The sequence below is a fragment of the Manis pentadactyla genome, chromosome 9 (genome assembly GCF_030020395.1).
Source record: "Manis pentadactyla isolate mManPen7 chromosome 9, mManPen7.hap1, whole genome shotgun sequence".
Classification (NCBI taxonomy): Eukaryota; Metazoa; Chordata; class Mammalia; order Pholidota; family Manidae; genus Manis; species Manis pentadactyla.
Window position 1 is genome coordinate 106,801,487 of NC_080027.1, and position 26,249 is coordinate 106,827,735.

At 37.0% G+C, this 26,249-nt stretch overlaps 1 protein-coding gene across 7 annotated transcripts in view; it reads left to right on the forward strand.

Annotated features, from left to right (window-relative positions):
* Window positions 1-26,249, forward strand: part of RASAL2 (RAS protein activator like 2) — a 386,187-nt gene that overhangs the window by 166,550 nt on the left and 193,388 nt on the right. For all 7 annotated transcript variants that reach the window (XM_036916767.2, XM_036916768.2, XM_036916772.2 and 4 more), the window contains exons 2-3: window positions 4,718-4,845; window positions 17,760-17,886. In XM_036916767.2, coding sequence (XP_036772662.2) covers window positions 4,718-4,845; window positions 17,760-17,886 — 255 coding nt within the window. The remainder of the gene's footprint in view (window positions 1-4,717; window positions 4,846-17,759; window positions 17,887-26,249) is intronic.

The following is a 26,249-nucleotide window of genomic DNA, read 5'->3' on the forward strand; positions in this document are numbered from 1 at the left end:
TTATAAATCCTTCCAGAGATTGTTTCATTTCTGTAATTTCCCTCTGGACTTCATCCCTTAGCTCTTGCATATTTCTCTGCAGCTCCATCAGCATGGTCATGAGCTTTATTTTTAATTCTTTTTCAGGAAGACTGGTTAGGTCTATCTCCTTCTCAGGGTTTGCCTCTGTGATCTTGGTCTGTATCAATTTCTTCTGCCTTTTCATGGCAATAGATATATTTGTGGGGAGCTGGCGCATGTGTTGGGTAAGAGAAAGTCCCTTCCTGCCAGTTTATGGCCTTCCTCTCCTGGGAGAACAGCAGCCTCTAGCAGCTTGTGCTGGGCAGCTGTGTGCAGATGGGGTTTCTGATCTTGCCCGGCTGCTATGGAGTTTATTTAGCTCTGCAGTTGCTGTGGGTGTGGCCTGCCTCAGGCTGCTGCTCCAATATGGTGGAGCCTCGTCGGAGGGGGAACAGGCGGGAGGCTGTTTATCGCAGTGAGGGGCCTCCGAGCTGTGCTGCTGGGGTTCGGGCACCCAGAGTTCCCCGGGATTCGCAGCTGCTGGGCTAAGTGTCCCAGGGCGCTTCCATCCAGCTGTGGGGTCCCTGTCCATTTAAGACTTTCAAAAAGCACTCGCTTTTCTTTGTCCTGGGTGCGCCGACTGCGGGGACCCGCTCACAGGTCTTACTGTCCTGTTTCCCTAGTTTCCAGCCCTCCATGCGTGCACTGTGTGTCTGCACTCTGGTCCGGATGGCTGGGGCTGGGTGATTAGCAGTCCTGGGCTCCCTCTCCCTCCCCGCTCCGACTCCTCTCCTCCCGCCGGGAGCTGGGGTGAGGGGCGCTCGGGTCCCGCCGGGCCGGGGCTTGTATCTTACCCCCTTTGCGAGGTGCTGGGTTCTCACGTGTGTGGATGTGGTCTGGCTGTTGTCCTGTGTCTTCTGGTCTCATTTTTAGGATTAGTTGTATTTGTTGTATTTTCAAAAATATATATGGTTTTGGGAGGAGATTTCAGCTGCTCTACTCATGCTGCCATCTTGGTTCTCTCTCCATTTTACTCACTTTTAAGAAGCAGTTGCTTGTCAGGTTTTGGTATACTATTGAAAAGGATGATCCACAATTATCTTAAAATGCTGTTAAAAATACTCTTCCCTTTTCCAACTTCACATCTGTGAGTTCATATTTTCCTTACATACTTCCACCAAAACAACATGAAGCAATGAATTGAATGTTGAAACAATATAAGAACCCAGCTGTCTTCCATTCAGCTAGACTTTAAGGAGATTTTCAAAATTTAAAAGTGTCACTCCTCTCACTTCTTTTTGTTTGTTTGTTTTTGGAAAACAGTTACAGTTCATTAAAAACGTGTTATTTCTATTAATGTGCAATGGTTATGTTATTGTTATTTTTAAAATTTCTCAGTTTTAATTTTTGATATGGTAAATTTTGATAAATATAACTAACATAAACAAAGCTCTTTGGAATCCTTATTTTCAGAGTCTAAAGAGATCCTGAGATTTAAAAAAATTGAGAATTACTCGTCTACATGATAATATGCAGCCTTAGAGAAGTAAGAGAGCCATTGAGTAACCTCTGATTCTTTTTAGTGTTTTTTAAATCTTTCATTTTTTCTAATAAGGCCAGAAACCAACGTTCTTAATATCCTTGTAGGAATGAGACAATGCAAATCTAAAATTTCTTTCCAATTTAACTATTAAGATTCTCATTTGTAATTCTAAGTTAGTTATCCTTTCCTCTAGTGAATTTTAGGCATAAATATAATTGGAAGTCAGGAATGAGACACATGTCACTAGAACAAAAAGAGAGATTGGTAGAATTTGTGAAGTAGTAATAATAATAATAATAATCTGAGCCTGTCCTGTTCATTTACAGGTACACAGTCCTTACAAGTGTACTAGTAAAACTTCTTTTAGCCATGGAAATGAGGACATCACAGAATGAATAAGTTAAATCTATAGAGGTTATTTAAAAATCTTATTTTATATTGTTATTTAATACAGAAGCACCAAAAAGACACCCTCTCCCCACCAAACCCCCCGCCTCACCCCACACACAAGTCACTTATTCTAGCTTCTTTCTTGTTTTCCTCTTTGTTATGCATTCTTATAAAATGATTAAAAAGTAGGCATTAGATAGTAGAAAAAAATGGGAAACGTGTAAAATTTATAACATGGCTTATCAATCTCATACTTCAGACAAAGAGAAAATATTTAAATATAGAAGTATTGCTCCCTACTTTATTCTACCTTTGGCACTGGAGAGGAGTCGTCTGGGGTCTCAAAATGCTTTAGGAGACATTGTCTTGTGTCAGAATATCACAAAACTAGGAACAAAGCTCAGATTGGAGAAAGAGAACATGTGAGTCTTTAAAATTTAAGGTTTTCTTAAATTCAGTGTAGAAACAGATTTATATTTTGTCAGGAAGCCTGGGTCATGCTATATAAGTAGAGATTCTACATTCTAATTTTTATGGACAGAGTCTATCAGTATTTTCTTGTTTAAATATAGATCATAAGATTACTGTTCAAATTACAGTGGGCAGTTTAGGTCACCCATGGCTAACTTACATAAGAAGATTAGTCATTTGAATGAAAACTTGTCTAGGCCACAAAACTACCACATTTCCACATAAAGTAGGTATGTCCCACTTGGTTTAAGTGGTCTTGGTATTTGACTCTAAAAATAGGCCTACATTGTGGTAAAAATCTAACCTACTTGTTTGTCCAAATCATGTGAAGAAAATCAGTTTTGACATGGCTCTTAAGTATAAGCAAGAATATCCTATGTGTGGCAGAAAGAATTAAGAGTCAGTTCCTTTAAAACTACTTGTGATCATTTGAGGAGAATTTTAAGTATAAAGAAAACTTTAAAATAGTTTAAGATGCTTAGAAAACAGGAGAGTTGGAGGGAGGAGAAGAGAGTTATGTAGAATGGAGAAGCAGTAGATGTGGGATGTATTGTGTATAGTGTGAGGAGATAGAAGTATAAAAAAAAAAGGAAGAAAAGGAAAACCAGTGAACTCTCAGAATTACTAATATGTTCAGCAAAGCTCTAGTAACATCGTTGGTTCTTGGACTTTGAATTATTTTGGAGGATAGCTGATAAGCTCCCCAAAACATACAGAGCAACAAGTTTAGATACATGTTTAGAGAGCAAAGGCAGAAGGAGCCCTGAAGATAATACTGGACGTATATGTGGATGTGAGAAGAGAGATACATGTCTAACTGCCCTAATTACTGACTTGCTTATTTCTCCTGAATTCTGTCTATCGTTATGCATATAAGTGTACTATATAGTCTGGTAATTGTAGTATAAAACATCTAGGAAGTCATTTGTATTTCTTTGAAGTTAGTACCAGGAATACCTATCATCCTGTGATAAAAACACTACAAGTCTGTCTCCAAGAAGGGACTAGCGGTTAACAAAGGGGGGGGTGAAGGTGGGTGGGAAGGGAGGGAGAAGGGAATTGAGGGGTATTATGATTGGCACACATGGTGTGTATGTGTGGGGTCACAGGGAAGGCAGTATAGCATAGAGAAGACAAGTAGTGACTCTATAGCATCTTACTATGCTGATGAACAGTGACTGCATAGGGTGTGGGGGGCACTTGATAATATGGGTGACTGTAGAAACCACAATATTTTTCATGTGAGACCTTTGTAAGAATGTATATCAATGATACCTTAATAAAAAAATAAATTAAAAAATTCCCACCACAGTCTGTAGAAAGTAATAGTAATGAAAACACTCATCTAATAGATAAAGTAGATAAAATATTTATGATTTGTGACTCTCCTGCCACCATGGGTGTTTTCTGATTTCTTCAGTTTGCAGTGCTCCTCAGCATAATAACTAATAGTAAAAAACAATGCATTTGAAATGGTCCCTGCAGTATAGTTCTGAGAGGACTTATTCCTTTGTGGCTAAAGAACTTTTGATATATATATATATATTGAACTGTCATAAAAGCCTTATTTAATGTATACTTACAGTGCAGATGTGTCCCAACTTTTACAATAGCCCAAATGAATGAACAATTCACATAAAAAAATCTTAAAGTAACAAATAGTAACCACTTGATATTTTATAGGGAAATGAGACATTTGAGAAGAGTTGAGATGTTTAGCTTTGATGTTGTGCACTTTGACCTGTAAGAGACATAATGGTAATGTTTGTATCTTTCCTTGAGGAAATTGCTTTGTGTTTTTAAGATCTTACTGGCCTCTAGTGGTAACATGATGCCATAGTTTAAACATTCCTAGTTGGTATGAGTGACTAGGAATAAAGCCACTTAAAAAGCATAGGAGGCCAGTAACTTCACTCTTTCAGATCTGTGTCAACAGTACTGTTAATAGGTACATGCAACTTCATCTTCCTCCCAAAGGCTAGAGGCTCTTATCTTTTGCTCTGGTCTCTGAGTCACCCCCATGTCTTTATTCTAAATAATACTTGTTTCCCTCCAAAGCAACCTCCCATTGTTTTAATGGTATATACAGCGATGATTACTCTGCCAAGCTTGTGCTACAGTTCTTCCTCTTTTCTGCAGACTGTAGGGTCCATTTTTCTGTATATAATAGCTTTTCTTAAGAGGAAGTTTTCAACTTACCACTTAGATTCATGTTTAGATTTCTTTATTAAATTTGATTTTGAAGAATCCTAATGCTGGTTGACTGAGCATGATGATGACTTATCATTTTTGTTTTTCATATTTGTCACACAGATGTGAAAGGGCCACCTACCCATCGTCTGTCTTGTGGCCAGTCACCCTACACTGATACAACAACATGGGAGCGGAAGTACTGCATCCTCACAGACAGCCAGTTGGTGTTGCTCAACAAGGAGAAGGAGGTAAGATGGGTATTACAAAGAAAAGCTACTTCCCTTTTCTGATAAAATTCCTGAAGTAATCAAGTTTATTTGCATTTTGATAAATTGCATTTATGAAAGTGGAGGCTAGTTTATGAATGATAAACTATAAATAACTCTAAAGAGCTGCTAATGGCATAATGATATATGATTGCTGTGAGGAACAAGTTCAAAAGGATAGAGCTGGATTTTCACTAAGAAACAGTGAAAGAGATACTGAGTTGAGTAATGTAGAATGAGAACAGATTAGATTGTATAACCTGGCCCCAGAAATGACCTGGAGGGTCTCTTGGAAATTATATCTAGCTCCTAAGAAGTAACAAAGGCACAGTCAGTGCATTAATTGAAGGAGGTTTAATGAAGGGACTGTATACCGAGGCATGGGAGCATAAGGGACCCAGCAAAGGGTGCTGAAGCACCCACAAACTAGCACCAGCAGAAAGCAGTTATCACTGTAGACCTTTAGGTTAAGGAACAGGAGCAGTATTTCTGGAACCAGAGAACAGTAGTTGCAGGAGCAGGCTGCATGACAGTTGCTGTGGCTATTCTCAAAAGAACTCAGCCTTCACTAAAACAGAAGTGGCCAGCAGGGAGGAAGCAAGGGAAAATAAACACTCCAGCTCTCCTCCTGCGTTCTGATTTCTTGCCAGTGTTACCACTGGCCAAACCTAACTTTAAGCCAGAGGAAAAAGGTTGCTCTTGGTGTGTTCTTTAGCGGTTTGCTTCCTGAAAGACAAAGGAGAACATCGAACAGCAGAGGAGAGAAGGGCAGAGTAGACCTGGAGAAGCAGACAGAATGTAATTAGCATAGATGTTTAGTTCTAGGTAAACTTTTTGCCCTAAATTAAAAACCTCTTGAACATGTCATATACTATCACTGATTTACCTCTCAAACCTTTACAGTGTACAAATCTTTCCACATCCAAATAATTCATTTGCCTATTGGTGATTTATCAGATAGTTGGTATTCCAATTTGGTAGGACCATAAAACCATCCTACTCCCAAACTCCACAACATAAAAAAATGAGCAACTATGCTTGACAGAGAAGAGGAGTAACAGGAGAGAAGGAGAATAAAAGATCTAATTCTGTGAAAGAGAAAGATTAATTTCCAAAAATATATATAAATGACTAGAAAGCTGTCAGTGGACTATCAATTTAGTAAGTCATCCCTCCTGAGAAGTGAGTTCAGAGGAAGCAATGACCAGGAAGTTCATTTCCCAGTTCTCATATGTGGACCCACCTCCCTTTGTTCTTCTCTCTCCCCTCCTTCTCTGCCCCTTTTCTTTTCCATCCCTTCTCTTACTAAGCATTTTTAAATACAAGTCTTCCTCAACTTACAATGGGATTTACATCCCAATAAAGCCATTGTAAGTTGAAGCCATCAGAATTTAAAAATGCTTTTATAGCCTGTGGCCTACCAAACATCATAGCTCAGCTTAGCCTACCTGAAACGTGCTCAGAACTCTACACTAGCCTACAGTTGGGCAAACTCATCTGGCACAAAGCCTGTTTTATAATAAAGTGTTGACTCTCTCATGTAGTTGACTGAATACTATACTGAAAGTGAAAAGCAGAATGTATGTCAGTGGATCGGTCATTTACCCTCATGCTCTCATGGCCGACTGAGAGTCGCGGCTCACTGCCACTGCTGGACGTCACAGGAGAGACATGCTGCCACCTATCACTAACCCGGGAAAGGATCAAAATCCAAAATCCAAAGTAGGCTTTCTATTGAATGAGTATCACTTTTGCACCATTATGAATTTGAAAAACTGTTAAGTGTTCCTGAGTTGGAGACAATCTGTATAGTTAAAGCAAAGTAATAACAGTGAAGCAGTTTCACTTTCTTCTTTTATTTTAATAGCAGCTCTTACTTGCAAGGCCCAGCTAATATGTCCTCTGTGAAGAACTTGCTTATTTATTATTTTTCTCTAGTCATTGAAAAATGTTCTTTACTTTTGTTACCATCTCCCTACCCATGACCCTTTTCCAGTATTTTAATATTATTAAATTTAACTTTATTAAAATAATTTAATAAGGGTCAGCCTTTTATGGAACAATCTATGTCAAGTAGATACATATTACAAATTGGTAGAGTGAATATAAATATAGAAGATTTCTAATTACCCACTTTGAATAAACAGATAATTCAAAATGCTCATTTTAACCAAACTGCTCTGCCCATAGTCTCTTGTCAGAGCAATTAATAAGAATTAATATGAACAGGTCATTTACCATCTTTTTACCCTTACCTAATTTTATTCAATTTAGTAGTGTAATAGATTAAATAGCCTACGAATAAGTAGCATAAGGTCAAGAAGCATGCCTTATCTAGAACCAAGATATAATCCATCGATTGAATATTACTGATCAGTTGCATAATCTAGGCCTGGGCTCCCTTTTTTCTCATAAAATGACTGTCCATGGTTAACAGTTTTCTAAAACAATATCTTGTATACTTTATCCCTTTTTATGTCAGTCGTCATGTGTGCCCTGACACCTGGGGAGCCCCTCATCTTCCAAACTGTCCACATGGCTCTCTAAGTCCCCTTTCCTGCCCTTGCCTTCCCCTCATCTTTCACACCTCTTGAAAGCCTTACATTAGGCCTTCTTCAACTTATGGCCCATCATCATCAAAATCAGTGGCTTATTCCATCTCTTTTCTGAAGGAATCCCTTAAAGTCTTGGTTTCATGAGAACCTGTATCTTCCCTGAGGACATTCTCTTCTATGAAGTCCTGTCAGATGATGGCTCTTTTTCTTCCACAGACCTCACACCATGTTTCCTGTATGTACAAGGTATCCATTTCCTTTCATGGCTGCTTCCTCTCATTCTTCCTCATTTTCCCTAAAAAGCCCAATTATAAACCTTGTGTCATAGTCATCGTCCAGCCCCCAGTCATTCCCCCAAATTTTTGTGTTGATTTGAGCTCCTGGCTCATTATCATTATCTTCAGTACTGCTCCGGCCTTATTTTGTGATGATACCAAAATCCACCAAGACAATTATTTCAACTCATTGGCTCTCGGTCCCTTGGATTCCTCTCCTCTAAGAATCTTCTCTGCCCTGCCTCATTGCTACAACGTCTTCATATTCTCAGTTTGTGTACATCTTGATTTCTGATCATCACCTCCTATCTTTATAACTCTATCTCTTCAGTCCTTTTGGGACCTCTGGTCTATTGATCCTATCACCTTTTCTGTTCCTTGTATCTCTGATGTCCTCTCTTTCCTCCATGGTCAGTCATTCTAGTTGCTCCCTTGCATGTTATTTCTTTGTCCTTCTCTTGCATCATCATACTCACTTGGAGATGTGAGAGCCCTGTTAATTCCTGCTCCTCATCTATCCTGCCCTGCTTCCTTGCAGCATGATGTGTCTGGAGAAAATCATTCCACCATGCTGCCAGTCTTTAAACTAATGCCTGCAAATATCAAGGGAGCCCCTAAAGCTGCTTAGCAACCACAAAACATATTCCCAGTCCATTTCAGTCCAACTCTCCTGGACTAGTGCTTCTCAGTCTAGTTCCTCACCTTATCATGAAAAATAAAATACAATAAAATGAATTGTTAAGAAAAATGGAATTTTAAAAAGACAAAAATACAAGCCCAAATTTTTATTAAATTTAATAAAAATGAAATTATAATTAAATGTCCACAGAATAATCATAACAGGAAAAGAAGGAATAAAATTACAAAAATCATACATGTTCATGGGAAGTATGCTGTATAATGAACAAATCCACTGATCACACCAGGCAACCATCTTCTCAATATCTGTACTGGTAAATTGTTTATTGCAAACCAATAACAATTTGCAGAACAACACAGGATCTTGGATCACCCTTATAGTAGCACAATCTAAAGTGATTTTTAAGGTGATTTTCTTTCACACCTCTGTTCTGATCCCTTCTCTCTTACCTCACTTACAGCTGATTATTTTGTTTCTTCACAGAGAGAATTCAAGTTCTCCATTACCATGTCCACCCATCCACCAGTAACTATTTCCTTATCCCCCAGTTTGTCTTGTTTAACTGTGGTTGAACTGTCCACAATCCACCCCTCCATGTGTACACATTCTGTTACTTCTTGACTATTTAAGAATGTACCACTAGCAGTTCTTTCCTGCCTTCTTTACATTTTTAATTTTTTGCTCTCAACTCAATCATTTCCATTAGCATGCTGTTGTTTCTCCCATCCTAAGACAAAAAAATAAACCTGATTAACCTCACTTCCCCCTCCAGTTATCACCTCTTTCTCTGCTTCCCTTCACAGCAAAAATTCTTGAAACTTCTAACATTGTCCCTAATTTCACTCTCCTCATTCTCTCTTAAACCTACTCCAGTAAGACTCTAACCTATGCCACTCTGCCCAAATTGATCTTGTTAAGCTTCTGGTGACCTCCACATTGCTAAATTCAGTGATAAATTCCCAGCTCTCAATTTTCATAGTCTGTCAATGGCATTTAATGCAGCTGCTTGCTCATTCCTTCTAGATCTACTTTCTTCACTTGGCTTCCATGGCACTGTGCTGTCTTCGTGTTCCTCTTGCCTCTCTGGAAGTTCCTTGAATCATCTTACAGATCTCTCATCTTCTCTCCAAATCCTAACAGGAAAATGCCATAGAGTTCAGTCCTTGGGCCTCACTTCCTTAGGAATCTCATCCAATCTTAAGGCTTTAAATACCCTCTAAAGCCAAAGATTCCTAATTTTACACAGCGTACACATCTCTCTTGTCTAGACTCATATAGCCATGTGTCCATTACACATCTCTACTTGGATATGTAATAATCATCTCCAACTTGTGCCCTGCTGAGCCCCTAACCTTCCCTCCTAAACCTGTTCACCCCCAACTCCATTAGCAACACCTCTATCCTTCCAAAAGCCCAGAATTCTCCCTGCTCATTATGTTGTAGACATTCTGGCTTCATTGCTGTTGAGTACGTCAGGCATGTTCCTGCCTCCAGGAAGGTTGCCTTGGCTTTTCCCCTTACATGTTTGCATGAGTCACTCTCTCAGTTCCTTCAACTCTTTGCTTACCTATTACCAACTCAGCCAGGCCTGCCCTGACTAACCTATTTAAAATTGCAACTCCTCTACGTTGTCCACCCAGAACTTCTGATCTAATTAGCTGGCTCTAATTCTGCACACACATACACCCCCCACCCCATAGCACTCGCCACCTTCTAAAATGCCATATAATTTATGTATTATGTTTGTTGTCTCTCTTCCCCTACTGGAATATAAGGTTTAGGGCAGTGTTTCTTCTGTTTTGTTCAATTCCGTATCCCTAGTGCTTAAAACAGTTCCTAAGACATAAGTAAATTCTCAATAAATATTTGTTGAATGAATTTTGAGAAAGCCAAATTATAAACTTTGATTCCTAAACATCCATTTTCTTTATGTAAATTTGAGAGGAGATTAACTTTCTTTTCTATCCTTTATTTTTGTGTGATAAATCTTTCCAGACATGACATGTAATGTTTTCTCTAAAACTGGTAGTAAGAGAAAAAAAACCCATAAATGCTTTTCCATTGTTGAATTTGTGATTCCGTTTATTGAGCACATATTTTATGTGCAGTATTGTGGTTACAGATATTCAGTTTTGTTGTTGTTTGGAACACACTGAGGTAAATTTAAAGCTACAATGATTTGGAACCAGATAAAGATGGTGGTTGCACACATTGTGAATGTACTAAATGTCACAAATTCTTCACTTTAAAATGGTTGATTTTATGTTATATGAATTTTACCTCAATAAATTATTATTTTTTTAAGATTATAGTATAACCACAGGGAAAGATTAACTAAGATATTCCTTGGGGTAGGTTATGGTATGAAGGGGAGAATGCCATAAAAAGGTTTTTACAGAGAAATTTATGATTGGACTCTGTCTTTAGGGACAAACAGAAACTCACCTGGAGGGAAAAAGAGAGGGATATTCCATATACATATCACTACAAACTCAAGAAACATTCTATCTCTTTGGCAAACTGCAAAATGTTCAGAATTCTTGGAATATAGTTTATAAGAGGAAAGGTGACAGCTGGCAAGAACCAAATGCTTAAGTGCCTTCAAGGTCACACTAAGGAATTTGGACTTTATTCTGAAGATGATTTGGACTTGGAAAGGTATTTAACAAGGCAATGTCATAATCCTGTTTGCTTCTTAGAAAAAGTAAGTCTGTTGATCATGTGGAAAATTGAGTGAAAGGGGTTGGAGGGAAATAGATGAGTTAGATTACTGCATTAGACCAGTAAGGGATGATAAAGGGACAATTAGTTCACAAAACAGTTTACAAAATACAGTGCTGAGTCAGGAATGTTTGACCATAACTAAGCTGGAAAAACTGAATTAAGTCTCTAACATAGGAAATATTGAGCCACTGCCATACCTGCTACTTGAATGATAAATTTACTGTTCTGTTAATTTCACTACAAGAAAAGATTAGAAATCCAGTTTGGTGAGAGGACCAGATTATACTGTTGCTCTTCTACCTCTCACCCACACTAGCTTGGGGAGTTTAACATTTACCACTGGAATTTTCCATTGAACAGTTTAGGATTCATTGAAACAAGGAATTTAAGGAATTTCCTGCTAAAATTATCTAAAAAGAATGTTTTAAACCTTAATCAACTAATCATGGGGGTGTTTACTGCTGCATTAAAAAGATCGGTTAAAAGGTTTCTGTAAGGATTAAAGCCGAATCCTTAAGGCAGGCATTGCGGGAATGTGGGAGGATTATATTAGTCTAGTATCAGTCATGTATGCATTGTGTGGGATCTTTTAATGCTGTCTCTTAACTCTGCATGTTTCCTGTCAGACATGGGAAAAAGTCTGCTTGGGGGATATACATGGGAAGAGTGTTAAATACAGCAATTACCAATTTGGGAATGTAGCAGAGGGTAGATCTGGGCAGAATGCTGAAAGGAAAGTCTGCCAGGAGTATCACCTTGAGAAATGACTCATTGGTTCAGTGAATTGCTTCATGCACATTGTGCCAAATAGACATTGCTTATGTGTTATGAAATACACTTCCCTGCCCGGATGCCAGGAAAGGCCCCAGCTGGCCTGGCACCATCCCGGTTCAAAGAAGGCATAGGAGACCATTTGAATTCCATTTTGCTTGCAGGAGATAAGACCAAGTAAACTGGAGATTAAGGAGTTGAGGGAAATGGTAGAGCAGACAATCATGAACCCCTCCAGGGTGCAACTGGTATAAAAATACTAAAGAAAGATGAATTTGTGAGTGTCTTTCTTTTGGCAATAACAAGCCATTAGGAAGGGTAAATGTGGCTCTATTTTTCTTCACTCAGACTCTACTTTCTATATTTGGGAATTTTAAAGCTGAATGCTAGTGTATATGCAGCAAGGTAGTAATAATGCAATTTTTAAATATTTTTTAACGTTTTTCTTGATTTTGGAAAGCAGCACCTACACTCAGATACATTGATGAAATTAGCAGTCAGGCTTTGTGCAAACAGCTAAAAATTAACTATTATTTATCCTAGGGTAAACTACCCTTGGCCTTTTTTATTCAGAACCGCTCTTAAGTTACTTAGCAGATACATAATGTCTCCCCATATATACATTCAGTGTGTTAGGAGTTACAGAGAATAAGACACAGTTCTTTCCTTTCTCCCCCTACACCCAATGTCATTGTGGAAATGAGAAATAATGTTGAAAGGACATTAGATAAGTAGCACAAGCAAGCTGGGTAGAATAAAAGAAAGAAATCCATTTATTCTAAAGTACTGTAGCCTATGTCATTAAGATGGTGTTGGCAATGGACAATTACCCAGGGAAGCATAAGAAAGGAAGAGATTTGATCAAAGTATGTGTTATGAATATTAATCTGTGGGATGTATTGGAAGAGGGAAAGATAGGAGGGAAACAGACCAATTAAGAGACTACCGTTCCTTTGATTTAAAAACTTGAATGGTTTCCCAGTGCTCCCTGAATTATGCATGACCTGGCATTACAGCCTTCCCAACGTGGTCACAGAATATTCTGGTGTTCTACCCCACTTCTCTCACCTTAGAGGCTCCAGTTAAATTGACCAATTCCTGTTACAAAACAAAACAAAACAAAACAAAAAATTCATACACTTACCAACTTCTTGGCTGATGGTTTTTTTTTTTCTTTTCCTAAAATGGCCCCCATCTCTTCCTATCAAATATTCATTCATTTATTTGGAGGTTGGAGCTATTTTAAGGTTTGGGGATTGACTGGTATGATACAAGCTGTTAACTTTCATAGAATTAGTTGCACAAATGAATAATTACAATTCAGTGTAATCAGTGTAGTGACAGAGAAAGATCTGCTTTTGGAATAACCTTAGAGAGGTATGCTTTAATCCCTTCCCTTAGGGAATCCGTAGAAGGGGAAGCTTCTGGGAAGAGGTGAACCCTGTCCTAAGCCTTAGGATGTATATGAGCTTCCCTGGCAGGTATAAACTAGAAAAAGAAAGTGAGGAAAAATATTCAGGCATGAAAACAAATTAAGCGAAGGCACTGAACTACAAAATAGGGAATTTATAAGGGAAATGAAAGCAGTTTGGTGTTCCTAGAATGTAAAATCTGAAGCTGAATAGTCAAACAGTGGCCAGATTGTGGAAAACCTGGTATACTATGTTAGAGAGTTTGTAGTTACTCTATAAGATAGTAGTTTTAAAACACTTTTTTAGCAGAAGAACCCTTTCTTTATAGAAAAGCTTGTGTAGAGGCCCTGTACAGCAGATAAACTCAAAATTATGCTCTGGTTGGAACAGAGATACCTCCCCCTAGCACATACTTCCACACACAGACATACCGTCACTCCTTTGAAAACCCTGCTAGAAGCAAAGGAGAACAACTGGAGGGCTTTAAGCCTCTGAATGGCATTATCATATTTGCATTTGGGAAATACTTTGATAACTATGTAAAAGGTAGACTTAAGGGGCAGAACATCACCAGTGAAGAGACCATGTTAATAGTTTGGATAAGAGATAAGAAAAAGCTTTTGGCACCAGCTGTGATGGAGTAACTTGTAGAAGACTAGCCATCCCATTGCAAGCAACATAAAAATGGGCCAAAATATGTACACATATGTATATCTTAGTTATCTTCAAGCATTGGACAATAGGCAGTCAAAGACATGGTGGTCACCATTGGCCTGGCTGTCTGTTGCATACTGTTTCCTGACTGTGGAGCTCCATCTGGTATCCAGGCAGGGCTCAGTAGTCTGACCAAGCTGAGGAGACAGAGAACAGAATTCTGCAGGTGAAGGGGCTGCAATCCACTGGGCAGGACACTGGCAAGTCTTTGGGCAAGGGCCAGATAGCATACACATATGGCAAGACTCCCCAGGCTTTCCAGAGAGCATCTGAATTATTGAGAACAAAAGAGAGAATACTAGTGATCGAACTGAGCAGTGATAAAGGCCTGACTCTGCCAGTGAGAGACCTTTTTAAACCTTAACCACCCCAGGCATCCAGCTTGACATACCAGAAAGATCCCACCTCAGAAATGCAGAAATGGGGGTTTAGTAAAGCTTAAAGTAATTTCTTTAAGCCTCCACATTTAGTACTGGTGGTAAGGGATTAATAAATGAATAATTTAGAGCTGGAGGGTACTGAGTATTGATCAGTGGTTGTCAACTTTGTCTGCACATTAGAGTGACCTAGGACATTTTTAAAAATCCCAATGCCCAGGCTGCACTGTAGCCACTGAACTCAGAATGTCCAGGATTGGCCTAGGCATTGGTATTTTACAAAGCTCTGCTGGATTATTGTAATTTGCAGCCAAGGTTGAGAACCTCTGTTACAAATGATGCTTTAAAGTGCTTAGTCTGGAAGGAGAGAAAACAACATCTTGAGGCAGTTCTCAACCCTAGCAAGTATCAAAATCAGCTGGAGGCATGTTAAAATGTGGTTTTCTGGGCTTCACCTGCAATTTCTTATTCAGCAGGTCTGGGGTGGGACCTGAGAATGTGCATTTGTAAAAAGTTCACAGGTGCTGCTGGTCCAAGACCACATTTGCTTTAAGAGCTGGAAAGTTGAGGGATTTTCTTTCTTGAAAAGGATTAAAAAATCTTTTAGGGATACAGTAGATTTGAGCATCATTTAAGCATTCTTTAGGAGAAGAATTAAGTGAGAGGAGCTCTTTTGCTATTAGAATAACCTTGGCTTCCTTGTCCTTGACTACTTAATCTTTATGTGCTCGGATTGAAATTAAAATTAATTTCTATATAATTCTAAATAAATGAAAGAAAATTTTGCAGAAATTATAGAAATGTATATATAATATAATGTTTTCTAGGTAACTTGGTGTGTTTGTGCCATGCTGCGCTTTCATTGTCGTGGACGGCTTGGGACTAACAGAGAAGACTTAAGTCAGAGATCTATTTCACTTTGCTAGGAACATATCCAAATGCCTGAGAAGCCATTTACTTCCTGTTGTGCTCTGCTGTCCTCCGCCAAAATGGAATGAATCAGTGTGTGATTTTTTTTTTTTTCTCCTGAGGGGGAAATATTCAAAAGCACAGTTCAATGCAAAAGAGGTTAAAAACAATTCCTGTCATGTTAGATAACCTGAAAGATACACAATTTTAAAAGAGTAATTCAGTATAAACAAGTAAATTGAATCAGCAAACTACATTAAGACAATCAGAAATGAACAAAATTGCTTTTCTAAAAATGTCTCTCTAAAACTGATTCTCTTCAGCCAAACACTAAGATTGTGAACTTTCAGCTTAGTTCATTTGAAGATACTTAAAATATGTTATCTAATTTTCAAGGAGTTGATCAAACTTTTAAAAATATTTTAGGTAAGCAATCAGTGTTGTGAAAGTAAAATATTCTTAAGAAATGCAGGTTTAGAATAAAAAGCCAACATTTGCATATATCCCATGTCAGAGGCAAAATGCCCTAAGTTTTAAGAGCAAATACTTTGAAAAAAACTTTGATCATATTTTAAGTTTCAACATTTGGAAATGAAGTGTTTATATTAAAACTTAGAGAAAAAAATGGTAAGTGAATTTTAGGCCCAAATAAGAAGTTTGATGTATTTTATTTATCCTCCCCATAGATATGATAAAGGCAAAGTATATGATAATAGTAGTCATTTCTTACTTTTTCCTGGATATAACCATTATAAATTTCCACAGAAAAGATCATATTTTAAAATCATATTTTTTATCTTAAAATATCAAAAACAAACTACAACTACCACTTGTCTGTATGGCTTTAGGCCTTCATTATTTTCAGATAATAGCCATTTTTAGAACTATTATGAAAATAGTTGTGTTTATCTAGGTTCCTCTGTCCAAAGATCCACAGTTTTTTTTTACAAGTTCACCCCCATTCTTTACTTTTTTTAAGGCAGGTAGAAGATATATTTTTTGCCCTTTTTATTAGAAGGGAGTTCTTTAACCTCTCAATGCTACTCTTCTAATTATTTAGGTAGAGATAATATAATTTGCATCCTAAACAGGATGGATGACTTATATTGCTGTTTGTAAAGTTTTATATTTCAGAGTACTTTTGGAAGGGTTCATGTCTTTATTGATGCTGTTATTTGGTCTCTCCTTGTTTTTTAGAATATTACCTTTCTTAATTATGCCATTTAGTTTCTCAATGTGCAAGCAGTAACCACAGCTTTGGTAATGAGGAAACGGGGATTTTAGTCCTATGAAGAGTATGAAACTATTCAGTCCTTATTAAGACATTAGGGCTTTGCTCTTCAGATTCAGTAACAAGAGAGAGCCTTCCTTGCTATCATCCCCATGACCCCAGCCATAGGCGTTGAATTACTGAGACAAGGTAGATGACATACACACTTAAGCCTGTTATCTATCCTAGTTTTGCGGGATCAGTTTATGTGTGTGTCCATGTAATCTTTTAGAGAAATAAATCACTCCTTGTCTGTAAAAGGGGATAATAATAATGCTCCCTCATAATGTCACACATGTCATAATTTGTTGAAATTTGAATATTACAGCCATGAGAAGTTAGAAGCTACTATTAATTACTGGCATTTTACCAAACTAAGATGTTACCAGTACTATTCTTAATTCTGATAAAGGTTACTAACAAATCTTACTGTGAAAAGTCTTTCCCCTCTATGCCCAAACTAAAATGATTTGGTCTTTTAGCATTACCACACACAAAAAAAAGAACTTTGAGCCAAACCTTACTCTACAATGATAATGTGAGTAAGTTTTAAAATAGTTATTGATATCAGAGACGTTTTGTACCATTTGCAGTTCTCATTCCACATGTATAAACAATACTTGGTATGTTTCTGAAATTATGCCAGAAAAAATATTTCTTAGGATTTCAAAAACTAGGCTCACTTTTAGAAGGAAAATATGCCATTTCATATAAGTATCTATGTAAGTTTTCACTGAAAATATGTTTTATTAACTATCTTTTAAGTGCTTATTCTAAGATTAAATAAAACTTGGGAGATTTTACTAGTTTTATCTAATAAAGCCTTCTTTTAAGAGAATTTTGGAGCTAAATTTTTCTGGCCGACTTTTTTTCCATTTACTTTGTTGAGCATTGGACAGAATTGGAGTTTGTAAACCAGTTTCTGGTGTAAAAGAATCTTTTATTTGTGTGGGGTGTATTGTCCAAGTTCCCAATGCAGATACACACCTGGATATGATTTGTATGTCGTCATGTAAGCTCGTTTACATGCTCACCTTTCCTGATTTTTTAGTTTTCTTATTAAAGAAATGCTTCCTGAAAAGGGATTGGTAATAGTTTACTATTGTGTGTACTTTATTTCTACATTTCTCCTTCTTTTCTCTGATAATTACAAACTCCTGTCTTCATTAACTAAAGACATAATTCAGTCAGAAGGTAGTTATGGCGAATTCACTATTAAGCTTCATGACTTTTTATTTTGGTTAACTAGATTCCTGTGGAGGGAGGACAGGAACAGCAGACAGATTCTACCAAAGGGCGATGCCTGAGGAGAACGGTCAGCGTCCCTTCCGAGGGTCAGTTTCCTGAGTACCCACCAGAGGGCGCCACTAAACTGGGTAAGATGATAAAAGGAAAGAAATTCCTTTTATGCGGTAATTTACGGACTTGTTTTTGCGTGTTACAGTAAAACAAAAAGCATCCTGCATTTCCTGTGAAGTAGGTGCGTGGAGCTGTAGTATGCTAACCAAGAGTTAGTGGTCATCAGAAAGTACTTTTATTACCAAGTGGCAGCAAAGTTATTTTACTGAGATAAAATTTACCTGAGTGCTCAGTAAGGTTGCTGTACAGCCTCAGCAAGTTGGATGATGTGATGTTTCTGAGGTTACTGACTGGCTTTAAATTATAAAAGAGCATTAGTTGATCTTATTGAGACACAGATTCACTGGGGAGCCAGTCTTGTGTACACTTAGCATCGAGTGGCTTGTGTCTTGTTCGCACAGCCACTGGTGTTGTCTTGTATAATGTCAGATCAGGCTAATCTAGCTGACCTGATTTTACACGCCCCACAAAAGTTATATTCATAACCCTGGTTGGAGGGGCTGACAGAAGAGAGAGATTGAAAAAAACCCACCTGAGTTGTTATACTCTAAAGGAATTAGTGTCACTGTCAAAGCAACTCTTCACTCATTTCCTACCTTATGTTTCCGTTTGGTGTTTTGCATGCTTACCAGTAGATATTTAGATAATTAGATCAGTTGGATAATTTTAAGGGAGCGTAATTAACATTAAATAAAGTAATGAAAAACCTTGAAAAGTAGGAAGTGCTTTGCATTGTTGCAGTATTATTTGCTTAGTAAACCTAGACATTTAGTTGTAGATGTTTCATAGGTAGATAAAACAACCATTTATTGTTTCCTTGTTGGTTAATATGGATTCTTCTATGATTTGGGTCGTATTTTTGAAAGTCAGCATTTGTGAATTTTTTTTTGTCTGTGCATTTTTCTTCATTTCTCTTTATTTCCTAAACAGAACTCAGAATTTCTGGTCAGAATTTGAATCCATTCTCTTTTTATCCTGTCACAGTTGTTGCTTTTCTAGAAATAGGTTAACAAGCACTTTTCTCCAAGGAGTCATACTTGGAGAAATCACATTTTCATCTCGTCTTATTTCCATTGTTCTTCTTTTGCATGCGTTGCAACCAGTTTAGGTGTGGGCCTAAATTATATTGTAAACCTGTCTGGGTGTAACCAGTTTATAGCCTGTTGATATTTCACATGCAAGTTCTGTGTGAACTGGACTGGCTCAGAGTCACCTTCCTTCAGCTCCTTTGTGGTCATTATTTGTAATGTTATATGCTGTCTTTGCTGCTTCTCTAGGAACCTTTGTGTGTTCAAGCTTTGATCCACTAAAGTCTATTGATTTTGAAGAAGTGTAGTCACATACTGAAGTTGTTACAATTTTATAGAAGAGAGACCTAAACAGTAAATTGTTAAATATCTCTAACATTTCAAGTAGTGGTCCCAAAGACAATGAGAGGTGGCCAAGGTGTCTAGTCCAGAGCCAATCTTTCTCCTTTGTCCTTGCTGAAAAGTTTGGTACCATCTTGATTCATGGCAGTCCACAATCATTTTTGGAGGTTCTTCTAAATTAGCACTGGAAACTATTGCTCATACACAGTGGAGGGGAAAAGACTACATTTGGAGCCATTCCCCCTTACATGCCAATCTAATGTTGAATTAGATAATTATTCTGTTATTCTATTTTTATCTCCTAGTGATTTATGTTTAGGCAAAATTTCTTGCTATCAAATATTTAATTGAGTAATTGCTGTATATGTAACATTCTATACCAGTCCCTAAGAATGAAAAGAGATGTAAGATAAAATTTCTGCCTTTAGAAGATTCTTATGTAGTTAGGAAGACAGATGATGGATAATTATTCACAGTACATGTTATTGTTATAGTATATTGTATAGCTTTTGTTGATTTTTATATTTTTTAAAAGCCTGTTCCCTTATTCAGCAAATATTATTGAGTGACAACTATGTGCTAGAAGCTATTCAAAGCACTTGAGATACAGCAGTGAAAAAAAAACAACAAATTTCTCTCCCTTTATAGAGCTTACATTCTAGACAATAAGCAAGAGTAATAGGTAAAATTATACTATGCCAGATGATAAGTACAAAGAAAAAAATTAAGTAGCGAATGGGGATAAGAAGTGTCAAGGAGGTATAACTTTAGCTAAAATGTCCAAGGAATGCCTCTCTGTTATGTGATGTTTGAGTAAAGATCTTATAAAAGTATGAGAGTAAAGCATGTGGATACCTGAGGTGAGGGGTTCTATGTAGGGGAACAGCTAGTGTAAAATAGGAATATGCTTGGATTTTCCAGGAGCAGATAGATAGATGCCAGTGAGGCTGGAGTAAATGAACAAGGGGAGAGTAGTAGGAGATGACATCACTAAGCTCTTTGGCAAGCAGATCATAAAGGTCTCATAGGTCATCATGAGGGCTTTGACTTGTACTCTGAAATGAGGACCCACTGACTTGTATATTGAGAGTGGGGGTGCAAGAATGGGAGTTCAGAGACCAATTAGAATGCTGTTGCAATAATCCAGACAAGAAATGATAGAACTTGGGCCATAATGGTAGTAATGGAAGGGCTGAGAGGTGACCAAATTCTGGATATATTTGAAGGTAGAGCCAAAATGGAATTTGCCTGATGGATTGGAAATGGAAAGTTAAGAAAAGGAAGAATGAAGAATTTTCGTTAGAGCAGCTATAAGAATTAAGTTGTCATTTTTTTTTAATGGGACAGATTATGAGAGAAGCAAGTTTGTAAGTGGGATTGACCAGAAGCTAATTTTGATCTTGTTAAGTTTATGGTCTTAATAGACATCCAGGTAGAAATGTATGGCTCTGGAAAATCAAGGGAGAGGTACAGACTGGAGATATAATTTTCAGGCCTATAGCAAAAGATGGTGTTCAGAGCCACAAGATTTAATGAAATCAACAGAGAAATGTGTTTAGGTCAAAGAGAGATGTCTAAGGCTGAGTCCTGCAACAGCATGTAGAGTTTAGAAAGATGAAGAAGTGCTAGCCAAAGACAGACCAGAGAAAAAGAATGAGAATACAGAAGTTTGTTTCCAAATGAATAAGTCAAGTCAAGTGTGTAAGGGAAAGCCCTTCTATTTTTATGTGATTTTCCCATTTTACAAGCTCTAGATTGCCTTTGTTCTTTTCCCAACAGAGGAAGCCCAAAGAAGGAGTGATTGGCTTTTGCAAATGTAAAAGCCATGACACACATTCTGATCTCAGGTATGAGGCAGTCAGCTATGGGGAAGTGTACCTTTTACCCTACTCCATAGAATTCATAACAGAAAGGCACTTTATGAATGTGAAGGATCTGTGAAGAATTTTTGTTGTGGCTGCCAATTTATTATATATCAGAGATTTCAAACTGGTGAGAAAACTTTTGATTGTAAAAAGATGGGAGGGCCTGTATTTGTGCCTGACACATTGTTCAGCATGAGCAAATTCACACTGATGAGAAACCCAATGAATATCAACAACTCCTTAGAAGTAGGCCAATGTGGGAGTGGTTAGGCACAAAATGTAGTTCTCTCAGTAGTTCTCAGACTCTTGCATTCAGCAGTTTACTAGTTACCTGAGATACTAAAATTTATATTTACATTGGCATTTGACAGATTTTGATACACCAAAGTCTTTTCCACCAAAACTGAGATGTTTTCTAAAGGCATTTGAATATCATATCTAAAGCACCCATTTCCAGATTTAGAAAACAGAAAAAACTATTTTCCCCTGGTGGCGATACCAGATTTTGTTATTCATCAAAAAAAGATTTTTCAAATTCAAACTGTGTAAAGCTTGACTTGCTGAGTTTTCAAAAGGAAATTACTTCTTTAGATGTTAGGATCTTTGCATATAAATAATACTGAGAGGTAAATAAATTGACCACATGAACTAGAACTGGTAAATATTTTCATTGTAAATGTAACCTGCATGAATAAAAAAAAAATAGCCATCACATGCCTTCCAAGAATACTGAAATAGGAGAAAGAGGAAAACTGAACAGTGGACTGCAGTTGTCTACTGCCTGGCTGGTGGGTAACACATTAGGGAAATTGGGAACTCTGTCCAATCTGTTTGTTGCATGTCATATTCAAATGAGCAAAGCAAAGCAAAGCAAAGTTGGAGTCTGAGTAAGTAAGAATACTGCTTTGCAGGTAATAGCATAAATATGATCATAAAGCTGGTTTAATTGGAAAATGTCAATATTCCTAAGTCCATGCTTTTTCAATTCTCTTCCCAATTCTCTTGCTCAATTGAACTGGCAAATTCAAAACCAAACATCTAGTAGCTCAAAGCTGCAGACATCTTATGCCTTTTTAAAAATTATATTATGATAAAATCTTAAAATTACCCCAATAGTCTTCCCTATAAAATCTCTGGATTTTTAAAAAACTGGGCCTGTAATAAGTGAATTTGTTTCATTTTCATGGAGTCTTCAAAACCCAGAAACATTTGGTAAATGTACTTAAAATTATAATTTAAATTCTATGTCTATATCTTTGATATACCCTAGCAAGCCTTATGAATAAATATGTGAAAAGTCTTTTAGAGTCAAAGTTAGCTATCCAAAATGTTCATGTTTATGTAAATGAAGACATCAAACAGAAAATTAAAAATACCACCACAAAAAAGGAAACCAACCTGAAAAACTCTGAGGAAGAGCCACCTTATACCTGTTTTCCCATGTTTATCGACCCAAGTGATAAAAATTTGAGGAAACCCTGAAGAAAATGAATATTAAAGCAGAATGTACTCTACAAGGCATTTATAAAATTACTATAAAAGATAACTTTTCATCAGAATTATTAGAGGATATTAATTATTCAAGCCTTAGTTTTAACCCTGACTCTCTCTCTGTAGATTAGCCTACGTTTAATTTTATGTATAAATTAATGATGATTCTCTTTTACTTCCTGAGGCATTATTAGGAGTATCTAGATAATTTATTTTTCAAGATGCTAGAATATTCTGTAAAAACAGAGGGTGATAATAGTAATAAAGAAAGGGAAATGCGAATAAGGAAGATTTAATATTATAAGAAACATATCTTTCTATTTTTCAAATAATAGAATTTAAAATGCTGGTTAAAAAAGCAATGCTGTGTATGGTAGCACTCAATATTTTGATTGACTATTATTTAACTTATATATATATAAAACCAATATATCTGTATATATAACCAATGAAGCAGATCTCGAACTTTAGCATAATATACATACAAATGATCAAACATATGGAAAAAATCAGTTGTCTGATATTTGTGGCTCTGAAAGTTTGAGCTCAATGGATAATGGCAGCCCTTGGTTTTCTTGAAATGTCCTAAAAATGTCATGTCTTATCCCCATCTTATAAAATAAACGAAGATGATTTCACAATTTTCCATATGCAAGTTCATGTGAAGACAGCTTTTATACTTATATTTAGCAGCCTTTATACTTACATTCCATCACTCCTAGATTTCAGTGATATGCATATGTTATTTGAGGAAAGGTAGATGAACTCAAGAATTATCAAAAAACATGGATAAGTAAAGCAGAAGACCCTGGAATAATGTCCCTTGAGGCTTTTGTTTGGGTAGTTTTGAGTTTGAGTTTTCTAAAGAATCATGCATTGGTATATATTCATTCTTTGAAATTTGTAAAATTCTAAAAGATACATGTGATAATATTGATGATAATACTCTAGAAGAATGGGCTTAAGCCCAGGTTAAAATAGCCATATACTATTAGTTATGCTGTAATGTGACATATGTGTTCCTAAAAATCACTGCACTTTGCCAAGTTGCATAGTGCCCTGAAAATCATAGGGTTTATGGGGAAAAGGGATCAGGGCAATATACTCAAAAACTTAGTCAATGACACATAAAGAAGGATAAGAACTTAATAAAAATGGCAGCACATTTTTACATGTGTTAAATGGTTGAAAAATATATAATACTGCAATAAGGGTAGCATTTTACCTTGAAAAAACTTGAAATTTACATGTGAGAGTAGGCAGCAGAGTATTTGTAAATTTACAGAGAAATGATGGAAGGAAGGTGGTTTAGGAAGTTGAATAGAACATTATTACCTCTGGCCACGGATGGGTGTAGCCCATAGCGGAACTGCATGGTAAAGTGAGGTAACATATTCACAGATGGTTGCCTAATATGTCAGTTGTGGAACATTCACATTTTCAAAGCAAGCTTTATAATAGAACTGATCCCAACGTTATTTAATCAGGTTTATCCATTAGAAAGAAGCAGCTTGCATTTGTTAGCCAACTGAATTCCAAAATGTCAGTTACTTTTGACCACATTCATAAATTTCTTTGGAAGTTAGTTATTTGGAACCCGAAACTGGTATGAGTAAAATAAAAAGTAGAATTTAATTTCTTATTGTAACCTACTAAAGCCAATTTTTATTTTACTCTTATAAGCTAGATTTAGATTAGCTGTTACACAACATTTTTTTCCATGAAGAAATCAGTTTCTCAATTCTGTGAAGATGCCATACCACAGTTACTTCTAACTTGTAAGTTTGAATAACTAATTTGCTCTTTTATCTTCCTCCCATCCTCATTCCAGAACCGTAAAAATTTGTTCACTTCTGTGAAAGGTGGTTCCAAGGCAGTGCCACCCCTCTGGTTGTACAAATTATGTTGGCCCAGTAACCAGGGGTGCATGTCATTTAATTGTCATTGTTGATTTGCAGTTGTTTCACAAAATGTCCAGCAGGTGGCAGTAAAGCGTCTTAAATACAGGATTATTTTTCTGATTCCTGTAAGGCATTTGTACAGGCTTTTGTCAGGATTACTGTAAAGCAAGAAGACCTGGGGAAGGAGAAACTATGAAGGAAGTCAGCATTTTATTGTGGTCCAGCTGTTTGCTAGGTTTACAAAGCCGTATCATGTATTTTAATATTAAGTCAGTCTCAAACTTTTTTTTTTTTGATAGGGCATCTCTCATATTTATTGATCATATGATTGTTAACAACAATAAAATTCTGTATAGGGGACTCAATGCACAATCATTAATCAATCCCAAGCCTAATTCTCACCAGTCTCCAATCTTCTGACGCATAACGAACAAGTTTTTACATGGTGAACAAGTTCTTACATAGTGAATAAGTTCTTACATGGTGAACAGTGCAAGGGCAGTCATCACAGAAACTTTCGGTTTTGATCACGCATCATGAACTGTAAACAATCAGGTCAATAATGATTATTCTTTTGATTTTTATACTTAATTTATATGTGAATCCCACATTTCTCCCTTATTATTATTATTATTTTTTTTTTTAAATAAAATGCTGAAGTGGTAGGTAGATGCAAGATAAAGGTAGAAAACATAGTTTAGTGCTGTAAGTGGGCAAATGTAGATGATCAGGTGTGTGCCTATAGACTAAGTATTAATCCAAGCTAGACAAGGGCAACAAAACATCCACGCATGCAGAAGATTTCTCTCAAAACGGGGGGGGGGGGGTTCTAAGCCTCACCTCTGTTGATCCCCAATTTCTCACCTGATGGCCCCCCTGCGACTGTGCCTGTCTTAGGTTGTTCCTCCCTTGAGGAATCTTACCCGTCTCTGGCTAACCAGTCATCTTCCGGGGCCATACAGGGAAATGTAAAGTTGGCAAGTGAGAGAGAAGCATTATTGTTTGAAAAGGTTAGCTTTTTACTTCTTTGCAGATTTATGCCCTGTGGCTTCTATGCCCAGCATTTGTCTTGAGGTATCTTTACCACTTGGAAGAATTATGATACTCAGTAATTTCGATATGAGGCACGAATTCTACTTAGAGGTTATAATTATGAAGGAAGAAGAGAAGCTATAGAAGAAGCAGACGGAAGAAAACATGGGAAGATTGATTATTTCTTTGACAAATCTTCTTGTAGTGTAACATAAGCGTGTATAGGTTTTAAATTACTAATTAAATTGCGTGCACACATTAACATAATAGGAATACAGCTACATAACCAAAGCAGACCTACAATTACCAGCCATATCCAGTGAAACGAAGAAAACCAGTTAGGCACCCTAGGCATTTATGAAAACTTATCAATGATATGATGGATATTGTCTAACTGAATTTGAATATTTTGAGAAAAATCAGACAAATTAAAACAACACATTCCTGGGAACTGTTCACATCTCATATGTTCTTTTAACAGTAGATAGTCTATAGTCGCAAGATTTTGGAGTGCTGCAACTTGCACTTCTCCTAATTCTTGGTTGAGTTCCAACAGTATAGATCCAGTCAAATTTGTTGTTTTACTGTATGCACAGGCCAGCTTAGATATCTCCTTCTTCATTCCAATGGCAAGTCCAGGAACTGGTGGGATGAATGCAGCTACAACTGCAACAGCACTAGGATCTTTGTTGAAGTTTTTTGATGATCATCTTCTGGAATG